This window comes from Pyxicephalus adspersus, chromosome 1, assembly GCF_032062135.1.
Source record: "Pyxicephalus adspersus chromosome 1, UCB_Pads_2.0, whole genome shotgun sequence".
Taxonomy (NCBI): Eukaryota; Metazoa; Chordata; class Amphibia; order Anura; family Pyxicephalidae; genus Pyxicephalus; species Pyxicephalus adspersus.
The window spans coordinates 33,135,270-33,160,794 of NC_092858.1; the positions used below are offsets into that span (position 1 = coordinate 33,135,270).

At 36.2% G+C, this 25,525-nt stretch overlaps 1 protein-coding gene across 2 annotated transcripts in view; it reads right to left on the reverse strand.

The window, feature by feature from the left end:
• The window catches only part of ITGB7 (integrin subunit beta 7), a 39,190-nt gene extending 14,246 nt beyond the window's left edge, over nt 1-24,944 (reverse strand). Inside the window, exons 1-6 of one of the 2 annotated variants that reach the window (XM_072405805.1) lie at nt 24,850-24,944; nt 18,310-18,397; nt 11,571-11,644; nt 4,925-5,126; nt 2,272-2,442; nt 297-538 (exon numbers count right to left, since the gene is read on the reverse strand). In XM_072405805.1, the coding sequence (XP_072261906.1) occupies nt 297-538; nt 2,272-2,442; nt 4,925-5,126; nt 11,571-11,644; nt 18,310-18,394 (774 nt within the window). In that variant the 5' untranslated portion in view covers nt 18,395-18,397; nt 24,850-24,944. Of the gene's footprint in view, nt 1-296; nt 539-2,271; nt 2,443-4,924; nt 5,127-11,570; nt 11,645-18,309; nt 18,398-24,806 lie in introns of both variants that reach the window. The other variant, XM_072405797.1, reaches the window with a different exon arrangement.
• Nucleotides 24,945-25,525: the final 581 nt, after the last annotated feature.

Below are 25,525 nucleotides of genomic sequence, written 5' to 3' on the forward strand. Positions count from 1 at the left end.
CATTGGAATATGAGCGTGACTGACTGGCTGCCTCTGCAAAGAATTGAATGGGATATAAAACAAATGCATGAGCCCATCATAGAGGTAACTAAAGTAACTGCCCCAACATAATGGTAGCTGTCCAAAGCTGCAGTTAAAGTTTGGTAACTGGGTGTCACTGGGTGTCACAAAAAAGCTTTCTGTTCCCTTTCATATCCCCAGTCATTGCAATCCCTGATCCTTCTTAGTTGAACTTAGATGAACTTTACAACATTCATTTGGAACTTCTATAATATTACACTTTTTTATACACATACTGTGCACACAGCAGCCTGGAACATGGCATCAAGTCCCCCCTCCGGTGAATCCAGGTTTCCAGAGATGCTCTCGGCACTGACTCGTTCTTGAAACAAGGTGAGGTTTGATGTTAAAGACAGGACATTACGATAGCTGAAGGGTGGTTGGCAGCGCTCTGTTCGCGATGGGCATGGATTCCTTAGTTGGGATGGTACTGTGTTTACATAGGGTAACACTGTCTTATCCACAAATGAACCAAAACCTGTAAAAAAGAAAATATAATATCATATCATTTAACTAAATTATACAAAACTGCCAACACTGTGGTTAAAATAAATATGCCTGAAGTCATATCCACATATTTATTTATATACCTTTCAAATTAGACAAATTAGACCTAGGGCAAGGGGAAGCAGTTATGCAGTATCCATACAATAAGATTTAATATTCTTTTTGTAATTTGTCAGTTTCTTGTTCTGTGTTAATTGTAAAAAAAAAAAAAAGTAATCACCTATCAACCTGTATAAGCTTATAAAATGTATTTCATGTTACATCATTGGATGATTATTACCTGACCATTGCATATAGTTATAATTCATTATTCTATAGTAAACATTATAAAATATAATCTGCTGATGTTTTTGGTCATGACACAAAACTGTTTTCAAAAACCACAGTAATAAAAATCCAGATCCAGTAATAAAAAAACAAAGAGAGTAAATATTTCTTGTTTTTGAAAAAAAAAATGAAACCAAACACCATATAAATGCAACGGAGTTTATCTATTTGGAGAGGTTATCTTAAAATTCAGCTTTTAGATTTGAACTATATGATTTTTTTTGTTTCAGACTCAAGTCTCATTTTAGGGATGAGTTCTCAGTATTCTCTACACCAATCTAATCACAATGTTACTAATTGTCTAAATAACTTCCATATTCAATAAAGCATTGTGAAAGTCAAAATTTAGGAGAGAGCTCACTGCCTGTCTTTCACTAATAGATAATTCTTCTAAACCTGGCCATGGCATTAGTTAAAATTGTCCTTAAAATGTATCCAATTACTAAATATTATTTTAGGATTGTCTAGAGACATTCAGAACAAGCAAACAGCAATGACCATAGTAGTTTAGAAATATACAGATAACCTGCTTGCAGCTTGGCCAAAGCTTCCCACCAACCACACTACAAAAAGACAACACAAGGTAAATTAGGTGATTAAAGCAGCCTTTTATTATAATTATCTACAAAACAATAAATATAAAAAACACAGCAGTATATTTGTATGGGTATCTGGTCCTTAAATCCACCATAATTGGAAACAATTGATATGATAGTCACCCAGCAACATCTCAGGGAAATGATCAATTAACCACAAACCCTCCAGATACTTAAATACCTGGTCACCTCTAGTTGACCACTGACTAGAGGACGCTGCACCCAAGATGGAGTATACAATATCACCAAACAGACCACTTTTAAAGACCTCAATGGGCTCTCCAACTAATACAACAATGGCCTGAATTCAGCACTTTATATCTAGAATAGTTGGGAAAATCTCTCCTTGCCTGCGGAATTTTTCATGTGAATGTTGCCTCACCATGCCTACATACATCATCTAGGGGCCCTACCAGCTAGCTCAAGCCTACCGATCAGGTAAGAAACCTGCTGCTATGTATCTTAACACATTGGTTACCTGCATTACTTTCACACACTGTCCGGTAGGTCCTGTGCGTATTTGTTTCTTTTTGTAGGCCTATTTTTTTTTTGATAGTACTGTCATCATAAAGGTTCCGGGAACCCTAACTATCTTCCCCAGGCCTACCAAATAAATTTTATCCACCACGTTGTAAGGTGCGGGGAGGATTCAAAACTTAAGAAGGTCATAGAGATCATCACATTCATCAAGTTCTATAAAACTGGGCCAGGTTGCACGGCAAATTTTTCATGGATAAACGTCTTTATTGCATCACGGTTCAAGTTGGTAAAAAGTTTGTACCTATGCGCACGGACTTGGTAACGTTGTATAACACTTGCTGAATATCACTTCCTAACTTCTTCACATTCTCTAGATCATCCTTCATAGAAAAAGACAAGTCCATGAGGTAATAGAGGTCGATGGGGTACCCCTCTGCACGCTTAAACCGCACTGGGAACTTCTCCTTCTTTCCTGGAATTCAAAAAATAGAAAAAAAAACCAGAAGTAAAAATGCAAAATACTTTCTGAAGAGACGATGGTCTGAAAATCAAAGTTTTGTAAATAATTTTATTTTTGTTTTGTCTTTTATGTATTTATATAATTCACTTCCTAAAATGTTCATCGTTCTACATAATTTGAATCATAATTCTCCTCCTGAAATTTTTGTTTCTTTAGTGCTAGTGCAAAAGTTGTTTTCTGCACTACATCATAAAATCCCTACCTTCCTTATGTTTATATGCCCCCATATAAGCACAAACATGCAGGGATCCAGATTTTCTGTGGGTCAGCTTTACCTGTAACTGTTCTTTGATGTGTAGATATATAGGACCCACTATTGTAAAAGAACCATTTCTCCAAAAGCCCACATATCTAAATGCGCACTTATATTACATGACAGTTAAAGGTTCAGACATGTCATCTATGGGAATTACGATATGATTACATAAAACAACAGAAAAAAAGCCAAGACAGTGGAACCCAGGCTGCAATTAGTAATAGCGCCAACTAAAGTTTATTAAGGGGAAACAGAAACAACATTTTTATTTGCATTATGAGCAGATAAAAAGACTGTAAACTAAGCTCTGTCTCAAGGATCAAATGGAGAACAACCTTACATGGACCTACAACCTATCAAACCTGTAAAGTGCAGAATATAAGGTATATTGACTGTATTAAAGATCAGATGTCGACTGTGTCTTAGTATTCAGTTTTCTTCTTGCTAAAAATATATCTCTGGATCATCAAGTACATGGGCAAATATGACCTAAATGAATCGTTGTCTGGCAATGAAACAAAATGATGTAACAATTCCTGTATATTCACTCAGAAATACCTGCAAAGAGAAAACTTTTCTCAGCCAGGAGTTAATTTGTGTGGTCCAGTGTGAACATCTTCATCCAAGTGAGCATCCTCCCCTGGACCAGCCTTTCTCAACTTCTTTAACATAGGGCAACCTTAAAAATAACCGTCACGTCTTAGGAAACCTCTGCTATAATTATTAGCTCCAGTACATTTGGGTGACGGTGAGTGGCAAGCATGTCTATTATAAACACCCCTACAAACAACCAAAAAAGAGGATTGGTGTCAATTTAATTGATCTTGGAGGCACAAAAATTGCTCATTGCAAGGAACCTCCAGCAAGCTCTGGAGGAACCCTGGTACAGAAACTCTGCCATAGACAGTGGTACCTGCGGAGCTCTATGTGAGTGCTTTGTGCTCCCTGGGACAGCAAAACATTTAATTATGGCTACTAAGAAGGAACCCTAAAAAAACATTATTTTGCTCTGTTCCTTTGCTAATAAATAGTTTGTATGTACATTTTAAAAGGTTTCTAAGCACCTGAATGTGTCTGGGGCGTTGCTAGACATGGTTCTGGAAAAGTCAGTTACAAGGTGCCCTGGGTCTCTTTTGCTGTAAATGTTTCCAACTTATCTCTTTGCTGATCATTTGTATTGTTATGCATTTATATCTTGTGCATCTGTTCCCACACCCACGCTAGCATCTTATTTTTTTCTCTCATTTCTTGAAAATGTTGTTATGTAAATCATTTAGTGGATGAATAAATCTGGCATTTTTGTTATGAATTACTGGGTTCTCCTTATGTTATTCAATACATATTTCATTTTTATTTAACGCAAATGCTCAATCATTACTATAACTAGAAATATCTTTACAAAATTTAGTCTTTGAACATGAAGTTTACCCGTATTTTTACATCAATTTATTAGTATTATCGTTTGTTTTTTTAAGCCATGATTATACATTTGACTTTTAGTTTTAGTCATGTCATATATTCATGAAATTACAGTTAAGACAATTTATGGCCAGTTAAAAAATTATATTTGTTTTGGAGGAACATCTTGCCCAAAGAGGATTTTTTTTACCAGGGAAAAAATATCAGTTTATATATACATTTCTTGATTTCAAATATGAAGTATAAGTTGTGCTACATCCGTGTGTATTTTTGAGTGCAATGGTTCTTTGGCCTGAGACTTGCCAGGTTAGAACACAAATGGCTCATCTCAAAGTGCCAAAAATGGAAGCCAGCAAAAAGAAATAATGAAATGGATAAGAGATGACATGGGGACAGAAAACAACCTCACTCATTTTTGGTTATGTTGTACAAGTGCTGCAAAAGTTTGATACCCAGAAGTTCTCTGGGTCTTTTACGGCTCTACCAACACTCCAGGGTTATTTGGTGATTTTATTTGCTTTATTTGGTGAGTTTTAAATGTGAATCTGAAAAAACTGAAGCTTTTCTCGGGGTTAAAAAGTACGCTATTCAGATCCCTCTCAGGTCTCATGCCATCAGCCTGCACCCCAGGAAATCACCCTGTTCTCCTAGTCCAGCCCCCATCCCACTCTATCCCAAATTTTAAAAAATTGAGGTTAATATGAGGCTTTACAGACTAAACACATGGCAAAGTGTTATAAAGCAAGACAAGAGTCTCACCAGGACGAAGTTTCAGATGCACTTTCTGAGGTGCAAGTTGCGTGATAATCTCTTGATCAGCCTTGTCACTCAAAGGTGTATCCTTCACAATGTTAATAAGTGATTTGGGATCTATAATAAGTCCTTCATCACATCCACGCTGGAGCAGCTCTAGACGGGTGGCACATCGGGAACCTTCAGACTCACCTCCTTTTGTGAAGTTCTGTGAAGTGAAAACAGAGGACAATTATTTATCTTTTACTTTACAAGAAATAATCATTACCTTTTTATATATATTAACCTGATACAAAATACATTTAAAGGCAAACCTTAAAAAATAACATGCAATAAAAAAGGAAGTTATTGAAAACCTTAAAACAAGTAGTCACAACAGATCTCGTTATAATAATATATAACAATAATTTCTAAAAACAAAAATGTCTCTCAAATAGGTTGGTATACACAGTGTACTACTAGAAAGTTTTGTCTCTCAGTCAGTATACAAATATGTACAAATAATTAAATAGTTTTTTTTTTAATTTAGTTTTATTTGGAATAACTAAGTATTAGTTTATACTTAGTTATTCAAAAATACTGAGCCTAATGCATATGTCATAAATTCAGTTCACTTTCAAAGTGCTTTGCAGATTTAGCTATATCCACTTCTTCTTGAGTACAGATTGAAAATAAAGTGTACTTTACTGAACTGAACTCTGAAATCTATAGAAGGCATAATTAATAATATTAACCAGTATTTATATAGAGCCGACATATTACACAGAGCTTTACAAAGTCCATAGTCATGTCCCTTGAGTGACTGAATGACTAATTACTGAACATAACACATCTATAAAAAACTGAGACTAACATTATTTCTGTTTGAAAATTCTAAACTTCCTTTAGCCGCTTTTTAATAATCACAATTGTGTTCTTATAACATTTTGTTTCTGCTTTCTGTGATTGTCCATTTAGACCACCCATAAACATTATGGTGAAATTTAGGGAAAAAAATTTAGGGAAAAAAAGCTAATAAAGTGAATTTATAGACATGATTTCTTTTCATTTCTGAACTTCCCTACTTCTACTTCCCATCTGGTTTTACATTTATTGAAGTCTCCACTAGAGAGATTTATTCACCTCCTGTCTGGTGAAAAGGCCAGGACAGGTAAGGAGAAATGCTTTATTTTTAGATATGTTGGGGGATGATAGAACCACTACCCCTTCCTGTCTAGTGAAATACTGTCATCAATATGGGAAGTGAAGAGAAATTTCTTGATGTCCTAGCAGTAAAACCTCTCAGGTATTCTATCCTTTCCTAAAATAAAGTCTGGTTACGGGCCGTCATGAAGTTTTTGTTTCTCCAGGGAAAGGAAGGACACTTCTCCCCCAGTGTATGTGACATCTCAGTGTGAATGTCCTTTGCTAACTTTCCCTGGAGAAACAAAAACTTCATGACGGCCCGTAACACCAACGACGTGAAACTTGCTTGTGCCTCTGCCATCACAGCTTCTCACTAAAAGAAAAAACAGTTTTAAGAATCGCACAGACCTGATATTTGCACAGTTACAAACTAAGATATCAGACTGTCATATGCCCCCACATTCATTTTTCTATATCATCTGGAAGGGGGCAAAGCCAGGAACTTCTATGCACCCCCTGGTAGATACATACTACAAACTAAAACTCCCACCAAATCCCTTTTAATACCATTACTACTTGTGGCCTCTGCAATAAAAAATGTGGTTATTTCAAGACAATAACTTCAGATTTTAAGAAACAAAACTGAACAATTCACTATTGGATTAGTTTACTAAAATATCTAGGGAGTTTGTCTGGTTTAAATAAACATTTTTGCTCTCTTTCCACCTATAACCACACATATCATATATTTGTTCGTAAAATATTTTAGGTTCATATAAAAATGTGAATTCTTTGTGTTGTTTATTGTTCCCATTTCACTACTTCATTACATATTTGACAAGACATTAAAATAAAAGGAAATCGGTTCCCTCCTAAAGTTTTTGATTATTTAGGTCTCTGCTTTTGAATCCAGGCCTGTTTATGATCATGACGGCTCTCTCTGCTTTTACCACGTACAAAAAAACCTATGCAGCTCATTAGTCACCCCTCTAAGTTTAAGCATGTCAATGATAAATGATAATTCACTCATAAATGATGATACATACATAAACGATAAAACATTTATACTGAGTGGAATGGATCAGTACATGTGTCAGTGGTTTATGGATGGTGTAGCTTAGCTGTGTCAAATGTGACAGTACAGTGCCACCTTAACATGTCTTGCAACTGCATCCAGAACACCAATGCATTTATGTCGTTTGGTTTGCAGCCTGGCACAGTACACACAGGCAGAAGAAGGAAATGATTATTTTGAAAACTTCCGCTGTGAAAACCTCAAAGCTTTTGTAATCGATCATACGAGACAATGATAGACACATGAAAATGTCCCCACTGCCACACATCTAAGTGCCAAGCAGAAAAACCATTCTGTGGTTTCTTATTTTGACTCAGAGACTAGACAGCTAATTCCCTAAAAGCTGGTTGTACTGTATGTACATAACATAACCTAATTCTATAATACTGCACAGAGCAAAAGACCGATAAATCCCTTGCTCAGAAAGAATAAATACTTACCATGTGTCAAACTAATCATTGGTTGAGATTGGGATGAGATTGCGCCATTATCAGACAATTATCAACATTATCAACAATCACATAATTTTCTCTAAATCATTAGTGAGCAGATGGCGACTTTGTTCTAAACAACAATACAAGCAATTTTAATTTGTTTATCAAAAACTTGTCTGTTATGTTAGCGTTTGCTAATTTTTATTTTAAACTTTCCACAGTGATTCAACGGAGATAAACTATCTGGATTTAGTAGATTTATTTATGTCTTGATTGCTGTACCCTTGACTATTGGTATTATTATTATTAGCCAACATATTACGCAGCGTTGTACATTAAATAGGGGTTGCAAATGACAGACAGACAGTGACATGGGAGGAGAGGACCCTTCCCAAAAGAGCTTACAATCTAGGACTACTCGTGTTAAGTCCTTTTTTAATGTGCAATTTCTTTTTTTTCTTACTTTTAATCTTGCTTTTAATCCTACTTTTAATCTTTAATGTGTGTGTATATATATATATATATATATATATATATATATATATATATAAATATGTCAGTAATTTTAAAAAAGCACTTGGATGCTTACTGCTTGTGAATCTAAAGCCCGTCTACAAAAATTTTACTCAACTCAATGTACCTTTTAGGATGAAGAAGAGACTTTAGGCAGCCGTTCACCACATAAAAACATCAGACCTAACTGTTAGATCAATGATGGAGTGATCCGTAACAACCACCAGCCAATGTGATTGCTTCCCACATCTACTATAACTTGGCTCCATTTTTTTCATGAAATCAGCACTGATTGCTCCCATTGCATTGTAGTTGTTGGGAAATACTCTCAGCTAAATGTTGAATGTATTGATGGGTGCACTGCAATAATCCAGATAAACAATCCAAAATACTGATCATTTACTTCTTTGTGCACCAATCGACCAGTGTATGGCCAAATTTGCAAACTTTCTTCTGTCGTAATTATATCTAGATTATATCTAGGTTTAAATTCTGCTTTAATAAACATTGCTCCACGGTATGTACTTACACAATATTGTTTTCAAACAATACAATCCACTTACACCCTAATATAGCATACATTCTTCTAAAAAGTAGAGATTCTGGTTTACAGCTAGAACACATTAGTATTGTGTTTTTTTAATCATATTTTTATCAAACATTTATAAACAGATACAGATAAACAATGAAACAAACAAAAATAAGAATACAAAAAAAGTGCAAAAGGATCACATTCAGGAGATGTGGATCCACACAACGTGCCAACAAGGTGCGAGTCTGTACAATACCCAGTGACCCATATGTACAATATTGTTTACTGATTCCACCTATGTGGTAATAGGTATTAGTTTAGTATAAAGCTTAGGAGGCAACAGATCCAAAAGGCTTGGGTAAAATTGAACCCAAGTATACATAGTGCCCCTGATTCATCAAGCAGAATCGGATTATCGGTCGCGCATTCGTATTCGCGATCCGAAATCGTACGCCATCGCGCTATTCAGCAACTGAAAAAGCTCGCGGCCGGAGCCACGCATCTCCGGCAGCTTTACACTGGTGAGCTTGCATTAAAAGTCACTGTTCCCCTAAAAAATCATTCTTTCTAATGTCACACACATTACCCATAGCCCTAAAAAAAAATGTTTGCGCTGTTTAAATGTTTTTAACATTTATGTGCGCTAAGCCTGTAAAGGACTGTAAATAAGCACAGAACAGAGAGCAGGTGCGTGCTAATTAATTGCTATGATCTCACCATTGAGCTTAACAGATCCTCCTTAATCGCGCTGCTGAAATCTAATCACCTTTATTGGCAGATTCGCGCTCCCTATTGCTTATTATTGTGAATGCAGGAATCCGGCTGGCAGTGAGGCGAGTGTACGCGCACACTCGAGTCCGGACCGTGGTAAACCACGATTGATGGCCGCGCGTACTTTCGCGCTTCCAGCGAGCGCGGATTTTATTGATGAATCAGGGGCAGTGTGTTTTTAAGCATTTCCCACTGTAATTTAGCCTTTGCTTCAGCTGATTGCATACTCACATGCCCAGCACAGTGTGGAACTAATATTGTATTTTGTGCAATTACATAAACAAATCACATTTTTAGCTGTACCCTTCGGTTTAAATACATTTATCTTTTCTGAGGCTCTCAATCAGTTTGACCACAAACCATGTTTTTATTTAGGGTGCCTATGGAAAGTCAAGTCCTTTTTTTTTAATTTCATGACCTTATACAAGTTTTGTACAAAGTTCTGAGCAGTTAATTGCAAGCACTTATTATCACACATATTATTTTTTTTAAACTATGTAAGGGCCATCCGTTCCTTTTTATGGGAGGAGATATGAAAACAAGTATGAATTGCTTCTGTCTAATGACTGTTGAGAAGATACATGTAGGATGGTCTCAGTGAGATCAGCAATAGTTAATTATTTCCCTGCCTAATTTCCCTGGCACAAACTTGCCTATTGGGTATTCTATGGTTACCCACAGACATAGGACAATGTCCACCTAAATTATGGATCGTCGTTTGTTTAAAAGGTAAAACATATGCAAACATTTTAAGAACAAACATGGGAGGGTTCTAACTAGTTTAACACATCAATCTATCTAGTTATGGTTACAAATTATGGCTACAAAATATTTTTAGTATGAACAATCTTTCTTAGAACAATAAACGTTCAACCTATTTCAGTCCTCTGTCTTATGTCAGTGAGTAGCGCAATTCTCATGAGACGTTTCCCCACAAACCATGGTAGACAAAATGAGTCATAGTTGTGATGGTGACACTGATGTAAGCGACTGACTCTAGTGAGTGAGCTAAAAGAAATAAAATCTCCTTGTTTACTATGTACTAACAGTTTACTAACTGATAATTGTAAAATTTTACCATAAACATTATCACCAGATGATGACCTTCTCCTCTGCGGAGGTCACAAGGGCCCATATAGGATGTAATTGTAACCTCCAGAATACACAGTAAAGGTAAACAGGGGGTTTTAAAATCTAAACTACAAGCTTCAGTTTTATATATTGGTCCCTATGTAGTAAGTGTGTTAGTGTGAGTTTTAGTAGGTTGTACCCAATCTTAAAATTAAAAATACATGGTAATGATAAGATGTAATTCCAAAAAGTGTTTTTAAACTTTGTACATTTGCAGCTTTCATTAAAACAACACCTGGTGGTCTTGCAATGAGGGTCCTTGTTCGGGTACTTCTTATTCGGTGGTGTTAACTGTCTCCTTGTTTTCCCTCAATGTAACCCAGTCACATATTTCCATGGTTTAGGCTGCAGGAGGGCTTTGGAAGACACATTGTGCTGGCACTGGCACTACCAGGGAAGCCAATCTAGAGCAATGAAGTGCAACTGATTTAAGGGGAGAGATGGGGATGACGCCATCTTTCAGGACAGTAAGCAGATTTTCATTTTTAGGGGAGCACTGTGATTTCTGTGTCAGGTAAGGCATACCTATGCATTGGACCTACGTGTTACTGAATGTGATCTTTAAATGTGTCTGATGCTGGGTCCATTTCAAGTTTAAGTGAAAGAACATCAATTTGATTTGGATAGATACAATAGGAGTTACCGACCCTTTAAGGTTATTGTTTTTGTGCCTTACTGGGGAGATATCCTTTCATACCCTAAAAACACAACAAGAAATCACCCCACACCAAGGGGATTGCTAAATAGGACCGCTGTCACAACATGTCCTTGTTAAAAGATTTACCCTCAGCAGGTACACAGACTGCAAATGAACCTAACAAGGGTACAAACCCTTCCAGCAGATAATCCAACAAATTAGGTAATCCAGCAAACCTGTAATAAATTCTTAAAAGTCATTTGCTATTAGCTGGCAAATGTTTTCAATCATGGACCAGATCCATTACAGGTTTGCTGGATCACCCAGGTTCATCTATGATAGTCTATATTCTCCAGTCTTTCAGAGTTTTGATAAATCAGACCCAATGTGTGTATGTTATCAGTGACTGAGTGATGCTTGGTAAAGGTACTCACTTTAGCGGCACACCACACACAGCTTGGATGAGACTTGATACATTCCGAGCATGATAACGTGTGCTCACAGTCATCTGAAATATGATAAAAGATATATCAGTCATGTAACACATCTAATGTTAACATCAGTTTCCTGTGCTGTTCTTATCATGATGCACCCAACTAAATGGAAACACACAGCCATATCATTAAAACCACGGACAGGTGAAGTGCACTGATCTTGTTACAATGGTGGGAAATATAGTGCAGCAAGTGTGAAGTAAGTTTTTATAGGTGATTTGTTGGAAGCAGGAATAACGAACAAAAGTAAGAATCTAAGAGGCTTTGACAAGATCCACATTGTGATGACTACACAGCTGGGACAGGACATCTCCAAAAAGGCAAGACTTGTAGGGTGTCCCTATTAGGGATAAAGGGATGAACTAACAACCGGAATTTGAGTGTGTGCTTAGGGGAAAGTTTTGCCTCCATGGTCTGATCCCACACAGGAGCTATTCTAACACAAACTTCTAATAAAGCGTAATATTGGCCATAATAGAAAACTGTCAGTAGTATTGCAGCTTGATGCATATGGGATTTAAAGGTTTTGTTGATAATGTGTGTGTGTCAGATACCCCTGACCACAAGGGAAACCTATGTAGTATTAGGAAGGTGGTTTTTATGATTTTCATTGGACTTGCTGGTCTTCAGAATATAACTCTAAATTAAAAAAAAAACTGAATCTAAATTTTGTTTAATATTCTTTAAATATTGAAGAGAAAGGTGCTAAACACCATTCAGTTTCTTATTGTCAGTCTTGTCTCCAATTCCTGTCCCACATACCTAACTGGTAAGTAGGAAATTCTCCAAAGTCAGGAGAAATCCCACATGTCCCCAGGACAAATAAACACTCTAAAATTATTCCCCCTAACTCCTAGCCCATTGAAAAACCATAAAATGTTGTATTTCCTGTTCTTTTCTGGCTTTATGTAAATCTTTCAGTGGTATTAGGGACTATATACATCAGTCTTTCCAACAGTAGAAAAAAGGTTTGGGTTATTGTTACACTTTAAAGACACTTTTGTCCCCCACAAAGATCCCAATAAAGAGGACTGTAAATACCTCTCCAGCAAATCTGCATTCTGTTTCCTTCAAGTAATACAGCCTTGATGGGGCCGTTATGTCACTACTGTTCCTTTTTGTGACATTGGGGCAATAATGGAAACTGCAATGTATGGTGGGAGATATAGGAATCAGTCACTTCTTGAAGGATTAGATAATAAAGGTTTGCTGCAATGCCCAAGGAAGATTTTATCAGACATACTACTCTATTTTAAATAAATGAACAGCAAATTACATGTGAACCGTCAGTGAGTTTTGTTGAAAACAAATGGTGCATGGTAGCCAAGTTCAAATTTATGAGCTAATTACCACAATGCATTTTAACCTTAATTTGTTGCACTCTAGTAAATTGTCCACCCAAGTGTGCCCCTTGCTTTTGAAAGGCAGCCTTTCTCTTTGGTCATCCTTACTTCCCTAGAACTTCCATTCCTAAAGTGAGTCTATACAGGAGCAGTGTTGGCACTGATCAGATCAACAGATGCCAAAAGTGCCGGCCTGTGACTCTGAGATCTTTGGCACAAACATAAATAGAATAACCAGTGTAGGGGCATAACATTTATCCTCATATTATGACATTTAAAGCAGAGGTAAATTACTACTAAATGACAAATATTGTTGTTTTCTAAAGTACTGCATATTTTAATAACTGTCTTCTTAAACCAAATTCTTGTTTTCACCTTTTTTATCCTTTGTTGCTGCTTATTTCCTGTACCACTTCCTGTCCACATGTATGAACTCCAGCATGGCTTTTTAAGAGGGGGTTTCCTGATGGTGACAGCAGGTGCAGAACTGGGAGACAGACTCAGCCATAACAGGAATTGCCTAAACACAAACTTTCATGACCGGATACATCATGTCCCTGTATCTTTTCTTCTATTAGGTCCCTGTGCCTTTTGCATCAATGCCTTGTCCATTTTAGACCATTGCCCTGTACCATTTTATATTATGTCCCTGTGATTTTTATATAATGTCCCTGTGCTTTTTAAATAATGTCCCTGTGCCTTTACATCATGTCCCTGTGCTTTTTATGTAATGTCCCTGTGCCTTTACATCATGACTCTGGAGTCTAACATTTACATTCTGTACCTGTGCCTTTACATTCTGTCCCTGTGCCTTTTTCATTATTGCCCTGTGCCTTTTCAAATCATGTCCCTGTTCTTTTTACATTGCCCTGAATCTTTTACCCTCCAGCAACTAATGTTCCAACAAGGTATGTAACACATATTTTCTTCCTATATATACAAATACTATGTGACCCATATAGAAACCTTACACATAGCAAAACTGAGACCCCATTATGACATACATCGCTTGCACCACCTGTATCTTCCTCATTCTCACGCACTGTCTACACCCACTCTGTCTAACACGTGGAGATCAATTTCTCATGTGGTTTAAGGTACTGCAGATAATAAAAGATTATTTCCCCTTTACGAAAAAGGGAAACAAGTATTTTTCACAAGCTGCTAACCAACCAACACTACTGGCAACTGTTTCAAAAATAAATTTCCCACAGGCTCAGAAAACATGTAGTAACTAGCCACAGGTTTACCGGTGCCATAGTAAACATTATAACAGTTCTATGAAAATGTGGGACCATGTCAGCGATACTGAGCTTGGAACATGCATAGGAGAATTGCATAGTCATCACAAGCATGCCCACCTAGATAATCATTCTTTGATATTTGCTAAAGTTTATATATTAAATAATTTTGTGTCCTCTACAACAGGGGTCCCCAACGACCAGTGCACCCTCCAGCAGGGTCAGGAGAAGGACCCTGTTTGGTGGAGGGGCACTGGTCAGAGCCACGGACCATGTATTCTGGCTCCCCGCACATGCGCAGTCTGGAGTCCATGCATTTAGTGGTCCGCGAGCTCCAAAAGGTTGGGGACCACTGCTCTACAATAAGTCTGTTTCTTCTTGTATCTGCATTTTTTACCACAATTCTTCAGAATTATATCTTGTAATAATTAAAAAGAAATGTAACATTTAATTGAGGTCCCTTGGTTCTACATTTTCACTACACGTTTTCTTCTTCATTCATAAAGCAATACCCATGGATTAACAATCCACAAACTTTTGGAACACCATATAGTTTATCAATTTTTATTGAATATACAACTTCATTATTTGAATATGTTTTAATTCTGCTAGTTTATTGATAATGAAATTAATGTATTTGATCTTTTCTTTTGGAACAAAAAATGACCTGACTGAGACTACAGGTAATACCGATGACAAGTCATTTGACCCCTACTTGTCTGTGTAGGGGCATAGTTTTTATGGAACCGGTCCTTTTTAAAGCAGAACTAAATCCTAACATATAAGAAATTGCCATCAGGCAGGTCTGACAGGTGATGTCCCCTCTGCAATAATATAACCTTACCTGCCTGACAAACCTGTCCCTATTCCATCACGGGTACCTCCATCTTTTTCTGCTGCTCTTCCAGGTTTCAGATCTTTGCTGTCATGACTGGCTAGACTGGGAGGACATAACTCCAGCACATTGGTTTTTTTTTTACAAAAAGATAGCAAACAGACAATATAAATCCTGCCTGATTGCAAATTTTCAAAGTGAAAGTGTACTTCCTTCCTAATTAGAAAACTGAGCAATACCTGTGATTGCTGCAGTAACATTGTTGGGTACTTGATGGTTGTCCATCTGAGTTCCTGAGATTGGAAGCTTTCATTCAAAGACCAGAAGACTAATGCATTGGTTTTAACAAATGCAGCTGAGAAGAGATAAATAATCAATCAATTGTTACAGGGGCAGAGAAGCAGCCTAATCCATTAAAGTCCCCAATACTTCACCCTAGGCGCCCAGAGGTGGCTTTTGGTTTTTAGGACCCTAACAAAGCCCCTGAACTATGTAGAGAAAAAATGCAGGCTCAGAGTTAGATCATGTTTCCTGCCCTACTAGACAAGTTTGGGCTGTTTGACAAAATTATGTACAAAGCTGGTACAAAGAAAAACTTTCACACAGTATGTGTATCTCATCTCTGTATATGCTAAGACGTGACAAAAGACACGAAATATGATCGTATTTATAGTGATTTTTAAATATGTCTAATAGAATTTCCACTGTCTACTCATTGTGAAATTCTGCTGTATTTACGCATTTGAGATTTGTCCTTGTTATGTTGTATAGTAGCATGAGTCAGCCCTGCATATGAATATACATATATATGTTATTTTATTCTATAATGTCAGTTATAGAATTAGAATTTGTTAATATGTTTCACATTACGTCACGTCACTGTGTGCTATTCTTTTGCTTTAAAACTAATTTTAGTAAATAATAAATATCTGTTGTTCCCGCCTGAAGCTTGAAATTCCCCATCCCAGGTAAGATTTGCTGGATGATCTTCCACCTTCAGTGTTGCCATCAAGATTCTTATTATCCCTCCCCCCAATCTTTAACATATTATATATTGTGATGGTTTTTTGGTGTTTTTGTGAGCTGAGTGACATCATTACTTCACTAAAAAAAATCTGTTTTGGGAGTACAAAGCGGAGATAGTACAGGTCACAAGGGGGTTTAGTCCGGACCACAGACTGGCATTTAGTAGACAAAGTTGTAGATGGGTCACATGACCTAATAATTTTTTTTTAAAGGTTAATGTCATGCTAGGATCAATTTAATAAAACTAATGGATTACATTGGGCCTGATTTATGAAAGCTCTCCAAGGCTGGAGAGAATACACTTCACCAGTGAAACTGGGTGATCCAGCAAACCTGGAATGGACTTCCTCAAAGTCATTTGCTATTTCCTAGCACATGTTTTGAATCCTGGACCAGATTCATTCCAGGTTTGCTAGATCACCTAGCTTCACTGATGAAAGTGTATTCTCTCCAGCCTTGGAAAGCTTTCATAAATCAGGCCCGGAGTCTCTATATTTCTAACTCAGTAACTTTAACTTTATACTTCTTGATCAGTCATTCATCAATCCACCAGGATGAACTGTGTGACTTTTCCTCTATAGGTTTTTTTCAAGCTTTTGTCATCATACAGCCTAGAACTTTAGAATGATTCCATGATTTTCATGCAAATTAAAAATAAAAATTTGGACTTCTAATGTATAGTCTAGTCCAAGAAACCTAAGTATTTGTTGTGGATTTAAAGGGTGTGGTGTATATATATTGTACCCAGCAAAAACAGCTGTATTCTTCATTACATTCACTTTATAGCTTTCTATACATGATAGCTCCTCAGAAACGTACAGGTGTTTGTGGTTACCCTCAAAGTGAAGAAAAAAACAACAAAACCGTTTTTGTTAACACATTGCATTCAAAGTGACTTTCGTGTAACTTCCTCTGGGCCTAGAGATCTTGCAAAGGGTTTAATCTGTTTAACATTTAACATCAGATAATATTACATTAATTATGGTAATAAATTAAATGGGAAATGTATTCCTGATAAACAATTTAGGTAGCCTTTTTATATTAAATTATATTACATTATATATTACAATATTTATTTTTAAAAGAACGTCTAGGAGTCTATTTATAAAGTAGTGAATTTCAGATTCACTGCTATATACAGTGAGGGAAATAAGTATTTGATCCCCTGCTGATTTTGTATGTTTGCCCTCTGACAAAGAAATGACCATTCTATAATTATAATGGTAGGTTTATTGTAGGTGTGAGAGATGGAATAACAACAAAAGAACCCTCAAAAACCCAGTGCTCAAAAGTCAAAGCTTGATATGCATTGTAATAAATGAAATAAGTATTTGATCCCCTATCAACCAGCAAGATGTCATGCTCCCAGGTGTCTTCCCTGTATGCAGGTAACAAGCTGACATTAGGAGTACCCTGTGTAAGGGAATGCTCCTAATCCAAGCTTGTTACAAAACCTGTATAAAGGACACCTGTCCACAGAAGCAATCAATCAGATTCCAAACTAGCCACCATGGCCATGACCTAGGAGCTGTCCAGGGATGTCAGGGAGAAGATTATATACCTACACAGGCTGGACTGGGCTACAAGACTATCGCCAAGCTGCTTGGTGGGAAGGTGACAACAGCTGGGGCGATAATTCGTAAATGGAAGAAACACAAAATAACTGTCAAGCTACCCAGAACTACACGGGGGAACTTGTCAATGATCTCAGGGCAGCTGGGACCAAAGTCACCAAGAAAACAATTGGTAACACACTGCACCGTGAAGGCCTGAAACCTTGCAAAGCCTGCAAGGCCCCCCGGCCCAAGATAGCACATGTACAGGCCCATCTGAAGTTTGCCAATGAACATCTGAATGATCCAGAAGAGAACTGGGTGAAAGTGTTGTGGTCAGATGATACCAAAATTTTGCGTTTTTAGGCATCAACTCAACTCGCAGTGTTTGGAGGAGAAGGAATGCTGCCAAGAACACCATCCCCACTGTCAAACATGGAGGTGGACACATTATACTTTGGGGGTGTTTTTCTGCTAAGGGGACAGGACACCTTCACGGCATCGAAGGAACAATGGACGGGGCCATGTACCAACAAATCTTGGGTAAGCACCTCCTTCCCTCAGCCAGGACATTGAAAATGGGTGGTACATTGCGTTATTGTGTTGGTATGCTATTGAAAATAATACAATACAGTGTCTAGCCCCCCATTCTTTAAACATTATTGCATATGATTATATCACCTCCTTGATTTTCTGTCCCTTGAAATCCATATGTTCCAAAGATTAACAAGAATCCAACACCGTACATGAAAGCCACTGACGTCATGTTCTGGAATGAGAAAACATTTTAGATACAGAAACATATCTCATTTTACTGTGATTTGCTTAAAATAAAATAAATGAAGAATCTTGTGAATGTTATCTAGTTGTGGTTATTCAAATTCAACTGAAGTTCTTGTTGTTGTAGATGTTTTGCAGCCTTCCACTTTCTATCAGTTCTGATGAAGCTGGTTAGAAGGCTGTGAATCATTTTTACCATTACAAGAACAAGTCCAGGTGAATGTAATGAACTGCTTCTAGATAAACAATGATCTTGATAACTGGGAACCTTCACAGACTTATGAATATTACACAAATATGGAGCTTTAAACACCGAAAACATTCTGTAGTGTCAATCCAACAAATGGATGCATACGTGGAAGACACGTCCTCAGAAACTGTCATGACCAACCATGAAGATTTGGGCCGCATTTAGATAACTGAATAAGGATGTTGCTGTTCTGCCTATGCTAACCAATTATTATCTTCATTATCTAACCTGCTTTATTAGGTTCTTTGTGTTTTGTAAACCTGTATTCATCTAAAATACAAGTTAAAAATATACTAAATAGTAAAACTTTTGTGCACTCCATGGCTTTTTTGTGTCACTGATACTCTTGATTCTATAAAAGCACAAATGCATAAACACAACCGTTGTGTTGTTTATAAACTTTATTGTGGCTACTGGCTTTCTTACATATAATGTCCCATTACCACAAAGTCCTATACAGAGACTATATATTTCCTGGCACACCTAATATTACCTCAAGCATTGCTTTCATTTCATTATCTTCTAATATACGTTCAACAGGTAGGGGAAAACCACATAAACTACAAAAAATACCGGCATACAGTATGTATAGGGGATTATTATTTGGTATCTTTTAAATATAATGCAAATAAATGCAGACCCCTAATAACTAAGAAGCTCTCACCAATATGGATCATAAGCTCACCCAAGGGAAAAATAAAGTCTTAACATAGGGAACAAGTGGAGGAATCCACTTCTAGGATTCCTTATCATAGGACCAAAGAACTGTCATGACAATAGTTTTTCAAATGTAATAGGCTACCTAATATATTTATTTACATAGTCCTGACCCTTTTTCCACTTCACAGAGAATACTGAATACTAAACCAGCCTGTTCTTTAGCTGATAACTTCAAGTGGTCTTTTTTTTAATATATTTTTACAAGCTTTTATATATATCCTTAAAAGGTAACGATAGAACACTTCTCTGCCCATACCATATATTTTCTGAAATCACATTATTAAAAGATGGCACTATGGATTTTCTACATCTCATGATAATTGCACAACTTCTGTGCAAATATTTTCTAAAGCAATATTTTCAGTAAGATTAAATAAAAACAAATACAACACAACTTCGAAATTCTAAAACTAAAAGATGGGATTGCATCAAGGTGATATGTAATGTTAGGGTTACATTTTTCCTCTCCTTATATTAGGAGATACAAGAAACCTGAGTATCTTCCTGGATGCTGTTCTGATTAATTGCAATATCTTTTCTGCTTTTATATTCATCAATTTGCCATTGTAAGGTGGATTTGATAGGAAGATGTTTCATTTTATTTATCAAAGCTAGCATGAAGCTTTCTTTCTTCAAAGTTCAGAAAATTGTTGCTTTCTGGTAGATTATGTTTCATATGACTCTTCTTACAGGTAAATGTTGCCTATGACTTTTAAAAATTTAAAAGAAAGAGGAGTTAGGTGAACATGTCTACTCAGTAAAGGAATTAAAATATATTTAAATGAGAATGCATACTGAGTGATTATTTCAGTTTTTTTAGAGAAACCGCTATAGGCAGGGTATAAGAATTACTATCATTACATTGTCAAAAATTAAGATCTAAGGCCACTCCAAGACTGGACATAATAGACTATCAGGGAAAACCTGGGTAATCCAGCAAACATAGAATCGATAAAATCATTTGCTATTAGTTTGGAAATATTTTCAATCCTAGACCAAATCCATTTCAGGTTTGCTGGACCACTCAGGTTCTCCAGTCTTGGAAATCTTTAATAAACCGGGCCCTTTGTTTTCATGTTTTGTTGGAATTCCAAAGCAAATATATAATGGTGGATGTTTCCAACTGAAGTAGTTGCAATAAAAATCACCCAATTAATAGATAAACCAGATTTCTTTTTTTTTTTTATTTGATCTTTCAAAAAACTGTATCTGACATATTAATATGACTGATTTTCAATTGACAGAATTGCTAATTGACAGGATTTATGTGGTTAATTGAATTACTGGATTACTTTGGGTCATACCCACTAAATGGGACCAATTATAAATTTGTATGGTAAAAAGGGAGCAATGATGCACAATGATACAAGGAAAAAAGTTTGTATGCAGAAACCAGGTTAACACACACTGATAACCTTAGTTTGCTTTTTTTTTTTTTTTTTACATGTATCTATAAAACTTTAAAGGCAACACGTTTCCTTCAAAAAAAAGTATGTCAGTGGTTTCCATTTTCTGACTGTAGATAGAAATCTGGCAGAGTCGAGCTAACAAACATAGGAATTTCTTTGTACTCTTTTGTATAGTTAGATGCTATCTTTTAAGAGATGTGAGATAAAAAGAAAAATTAACACTTATCAGCAAAAAAAAAAAAAATAGATGGAACACTCGCTCTTTTTCACTCTTCTATGTTTGCCTAATTAAGTTCTTAATATCGTTTTTACATTGTTTTGTGTATAATAGTATGTGCTGCATTGTGTGACCAAGGCAATACATGACACATTCAAAAACTGTCTCAAAAGGAAAAGGAAAACCAATAAACCATAGCACTTCAATGCTTGTCATTTGTTACGTGCTTGAAAATGTATTCTGCAGAAAAAAAGACTTAACTGCAAGTATTGTGGTCATTTGCATGTTATGTGAACATTTTACAAAGTGAGGACAGCTTTACTGATGAAAGTGTATCTTCTCCAGCCTTGGAGAGCTTTAATAAATCAGACCCCTTGATGCATTGGAATATTGCCATCTTTGCCCAGGGTGTGTGAGTTTTGCTGAATGGCTTCCTTTTATCAGGTTTGTAGTGGGTCCTTATTCTTTCCATTTTTTTATAATGAATTTAATGGTGCTTTGTTGGATTCAAAGTGTGGGATATTTCTATAACACATCCCTAATTTCTAATTCTCCACTCCTTTGTCTTTGACCTGTTTGGAGTGTCCCTTGGTCTTCATGTTATTCACCTAATGGTGTTGCAGAGTCGGGGGCTATTTATGTATACATGTATATTGTGTAGAATTTATGTATATAGACATCATCTGACAGGTCGTGAGCCATTTCACATAGATGAACCCTAAACAACTAATTATGTAATTTCTGAAGTTAACTGGTTAGTCCAATTGTGTTTTAGGACTTTTACAGAAATGGTGATGACTATGTATGCACTCATTTAGGTTTTACTACTGTTACATAAAATTCAAATGAAAATTAATTTTAATTTCAGATTGTAATGCAATAAAAGAGGACAAACTCTGGGACAGAATAATACTTTTGCAAGTCATTGAATGTAATGTAATGTTAAAAAATAGTATGATGTAACACAGATTGTGTAGAGTACATCACTACAAAAATGTATTTTCACTTTATACCAGCTTAAATGTGCATCCCTCTCTATACAATGATAACACACACATCCCACACTGCAATATACTCTATTTTTTTATTTTTAGGTTTCGGATAGAATGAGTAAAGGTTAGAACTCCTATCAGTAATTACCTTTCACTTCCTAAATCTGCAACAAACTTTTGCCAGACAGAAATGGGTGGTGGGTATTTGCAACAGGGAAACACACAAGCTGATAATCGTTCACGTCCTCCCCTACCTAAATTCAAAAATATGTTGCTATACATAGTAAATATAGGAGGGGATAGGATAGAAAGAGAGAAAAAAAATGCTCTTTTTATGGCACTTGGCCATAACGGTTAAAAAATAAATCATATTTATTCACATTTTTAGGAAATTAATTAACAATATATGTTAAAATCATGTCAGAAGTACATTTAATAAACTTGTATCAATGTGGAAACCTAGGTTGAGGGTCCCAGAAGTGTTGGAACCTTACAATTGTTTTATGGTAAGTTTCTTTCCCGGCACGTTTTGCCTTCATAAGGCTTCTTCAGAGGATTTAGAAACTTTGATACGAGGTATTTCAACCTCTGAGATTTCAATTAAGTTGATAGGGGTAAAGTGACTGGCTCCTATTACCTATATATGTGGGCTGCGCCAAATATTAGTTTGTGTCTCAGTTGCTTAGGTTATGTTGCACATGTATGTAAACACTTTGAACAAGTTTCATCTGATGATACGTAGATCTCTGGATAGGTTATGGTACAGGACTTAAATGTTTGGTTAGCAAGAACTCCGTATAGATTCGTAAGTCCCGTCTACTTAGTAATACTGTCAGGGGCTTCCAAAACATCACTAGTTTGAACAAGGCTTGTGATCTATGTCCAAGATAATATTTATGTTTATTGGTAGGTAGGAAAACGGGCAGCCTGTCAGCAGTCAGCCCCATACATTATATGATTTATTTTAAACCGCTATAGCCAAGTGCCATAAAAGAACCTTCTTTTCTCTCTCTTTCTATCCTATCTCCTCCTATATTTACTATTTGAATTAGGCTTGGCACCAATTAGATCTCTCCAAAGATTTCAACTGTATTTCTCCCTGATGTACCTTCTTTTTCATTGTTGCTATAGGTACACTTTAGCTCACTCTACTGCCTTTCACATTGCTGACCAGTGGCAAGAATGTCACCCTTACAGATATCCAAAAGATCATTGGTGTCAGTTAAACTGACCTAAGAGGCACAGATTGCTTTTTGTTCAAGGAACCCCTAGCAACTTCTGGAGGAACTCTATGGTTCCTAAGAGTGGCTATGTATTTGATCTTCTGTCCGTGCTGTCCTTCTAGTCTTTATTATTATTACTATTATTATTATTATTATTATTATTAATAATAATAAACAGGATTTATATAGCGCCAACATATTACGCAGCGCTGTACATTAAATAGGGATTGCAAATGACAGACTAATACAGACAGTGATACAGGAGGAGAGGACCCTGTCCCGAAGAGCTTACAATCTAGTTGGTGGGGGAATTTCACACACAATGGATGGGAGATAAGTCTTGGGTTTCTTTCCCCATTCCTGCTATACTCCTATAGAATGATGTTGTAACTCTTTGGGCTTTTTGCTGATGGGGTCTTAGACCAGGGAATCTCAGAAGGACACCAGAAGTATTTTGCAACACCACTTCTTCCACTACATCCTGTAATTCATTTTGTAATGTGTCTACTGCTATGAAAAAAATGTGAAACTATATATATTACACCCTGGGTTCTGGAGTTGAAGGTTAGGTGATGATATTTGTGGAATTCTCGGAAAGTTGGGAATCCCAAACCTGTGAGAATGCGCTTCTGCACTGTGTAAAGGAGATAGAGGGGCCTATAAATTACTTTTCCTTTATATCCTAAATATTATTGTGAAAATACAGCCAGGTACTACTGAAAAAGGAATGTAATATATATTGCACTATTTCCAAAAATGAGAACAACAGCAACACTTTTTTTCATGTAGACTCAAAGCATTCAGCAGAAGACCTAGTACTGGTATCTACGAGTCTTGCAATAACCCAAGCATTACCAACAACACAGCCTGGAATCGTTTTACCTTATTATGATATTTCACTTGTAATAACACATATATTAACTCATGGGACCCATTAAAGTTTATGAAAAGGAATGCAGAAAAATGTATTTGGCTGCAACACATTTTATTGCAATATATATCAGCAGATAGTTTTTCAGGAAAGAGATGAAGCAAGAGATGAAACAAAGCAAAACACGTACAAAAATATATGTCAGTACAAAAGACGTATGTATGATAAAAGCACACAAAACTGCATTTATTGTTGCAATGCCTGAATGAAGCCTAAATATAGAATAATTATTTCTTTATATCTTTGAATTGATTTTCTATATGAGTTGGTCTGTAAAATGACCATAAGATTTACCTTGATAAAATGAACAAACTTATAATAAAAGGCTAACATTATCACTGATCCTATTACATTGTAACAGTTTGCATATAAAAAGATAGTCGTACAAAAACACTTTGCCAGATTAGTGGTAGTTAAGTAAGGACAGAAAATATATTTTCAGGCTATTATATGATATATTTAAAAACAATTCAGTGTGAAAAAGCAATATACTAATAGCAATACAATGATTTGCAGATTTGTTATAAAGTTTCCACAAACAGTTTTGCCTCTTGGCATAATATATCCACATATATAGAGACACATTCTACATACACCGAATTAATTCAAAATTGATTTGAAATAAATACAGAAAAATGTAAAATTGTTTAACTTACAGTTTCAGACAAAATGTACTCAAATGAAGAAGTGAAATCTTACTGTGCGAAATATTGTCAGATGTTGAATGACAGTTGTGTCTCCTCCCAGCGTCCATCACCTCAAACCTCCTCGGCTTCTTCTTCTACCCCTAATAGTTACAAGGCAGACAAATGCAACAAAAACAAAGGCTGCCTGCTAATATCAGGAATAAAAACAACTTATGTGAATGATTACTTCCCTAAAATGAAGGGAACAGACAGCTATTGGTGTACTGAACTCATCATGATGATGTTGGGTAATATAATAATTCAAAGTCATCACTTATTAAACAAATCTCATTATTTAGGGGAATTAGATTATTTTAGCATGTGACCATGATCATTAAGTAGTTGAAAAAGGAACTTATTGGCCTGATTAAGCAAACATGGAATTGATTTTTTAAAAGTAATTTGCTATTTGTTAGCACATGTATTCTATGCTGGGCGAGATCCATTCCAAGTTTGCTGGATCACCCAGCTATACTGATGAAAGTGTATCCTCTCCAGCCTTGGAGAGCTTTTATAATATTAATAATAATAATAATTTAATACCTTAATAATGGTTTTAGATTAATCATTGTCCTCCATTGACACTTAACCTGAGGAATAAAAATGTATGGCTGCATTTTTATCTCTCGAATGACTCCGGCTTTAAGGCAACCCACCCATTGTATGTTCATGCAGCCTTATACTTCCAA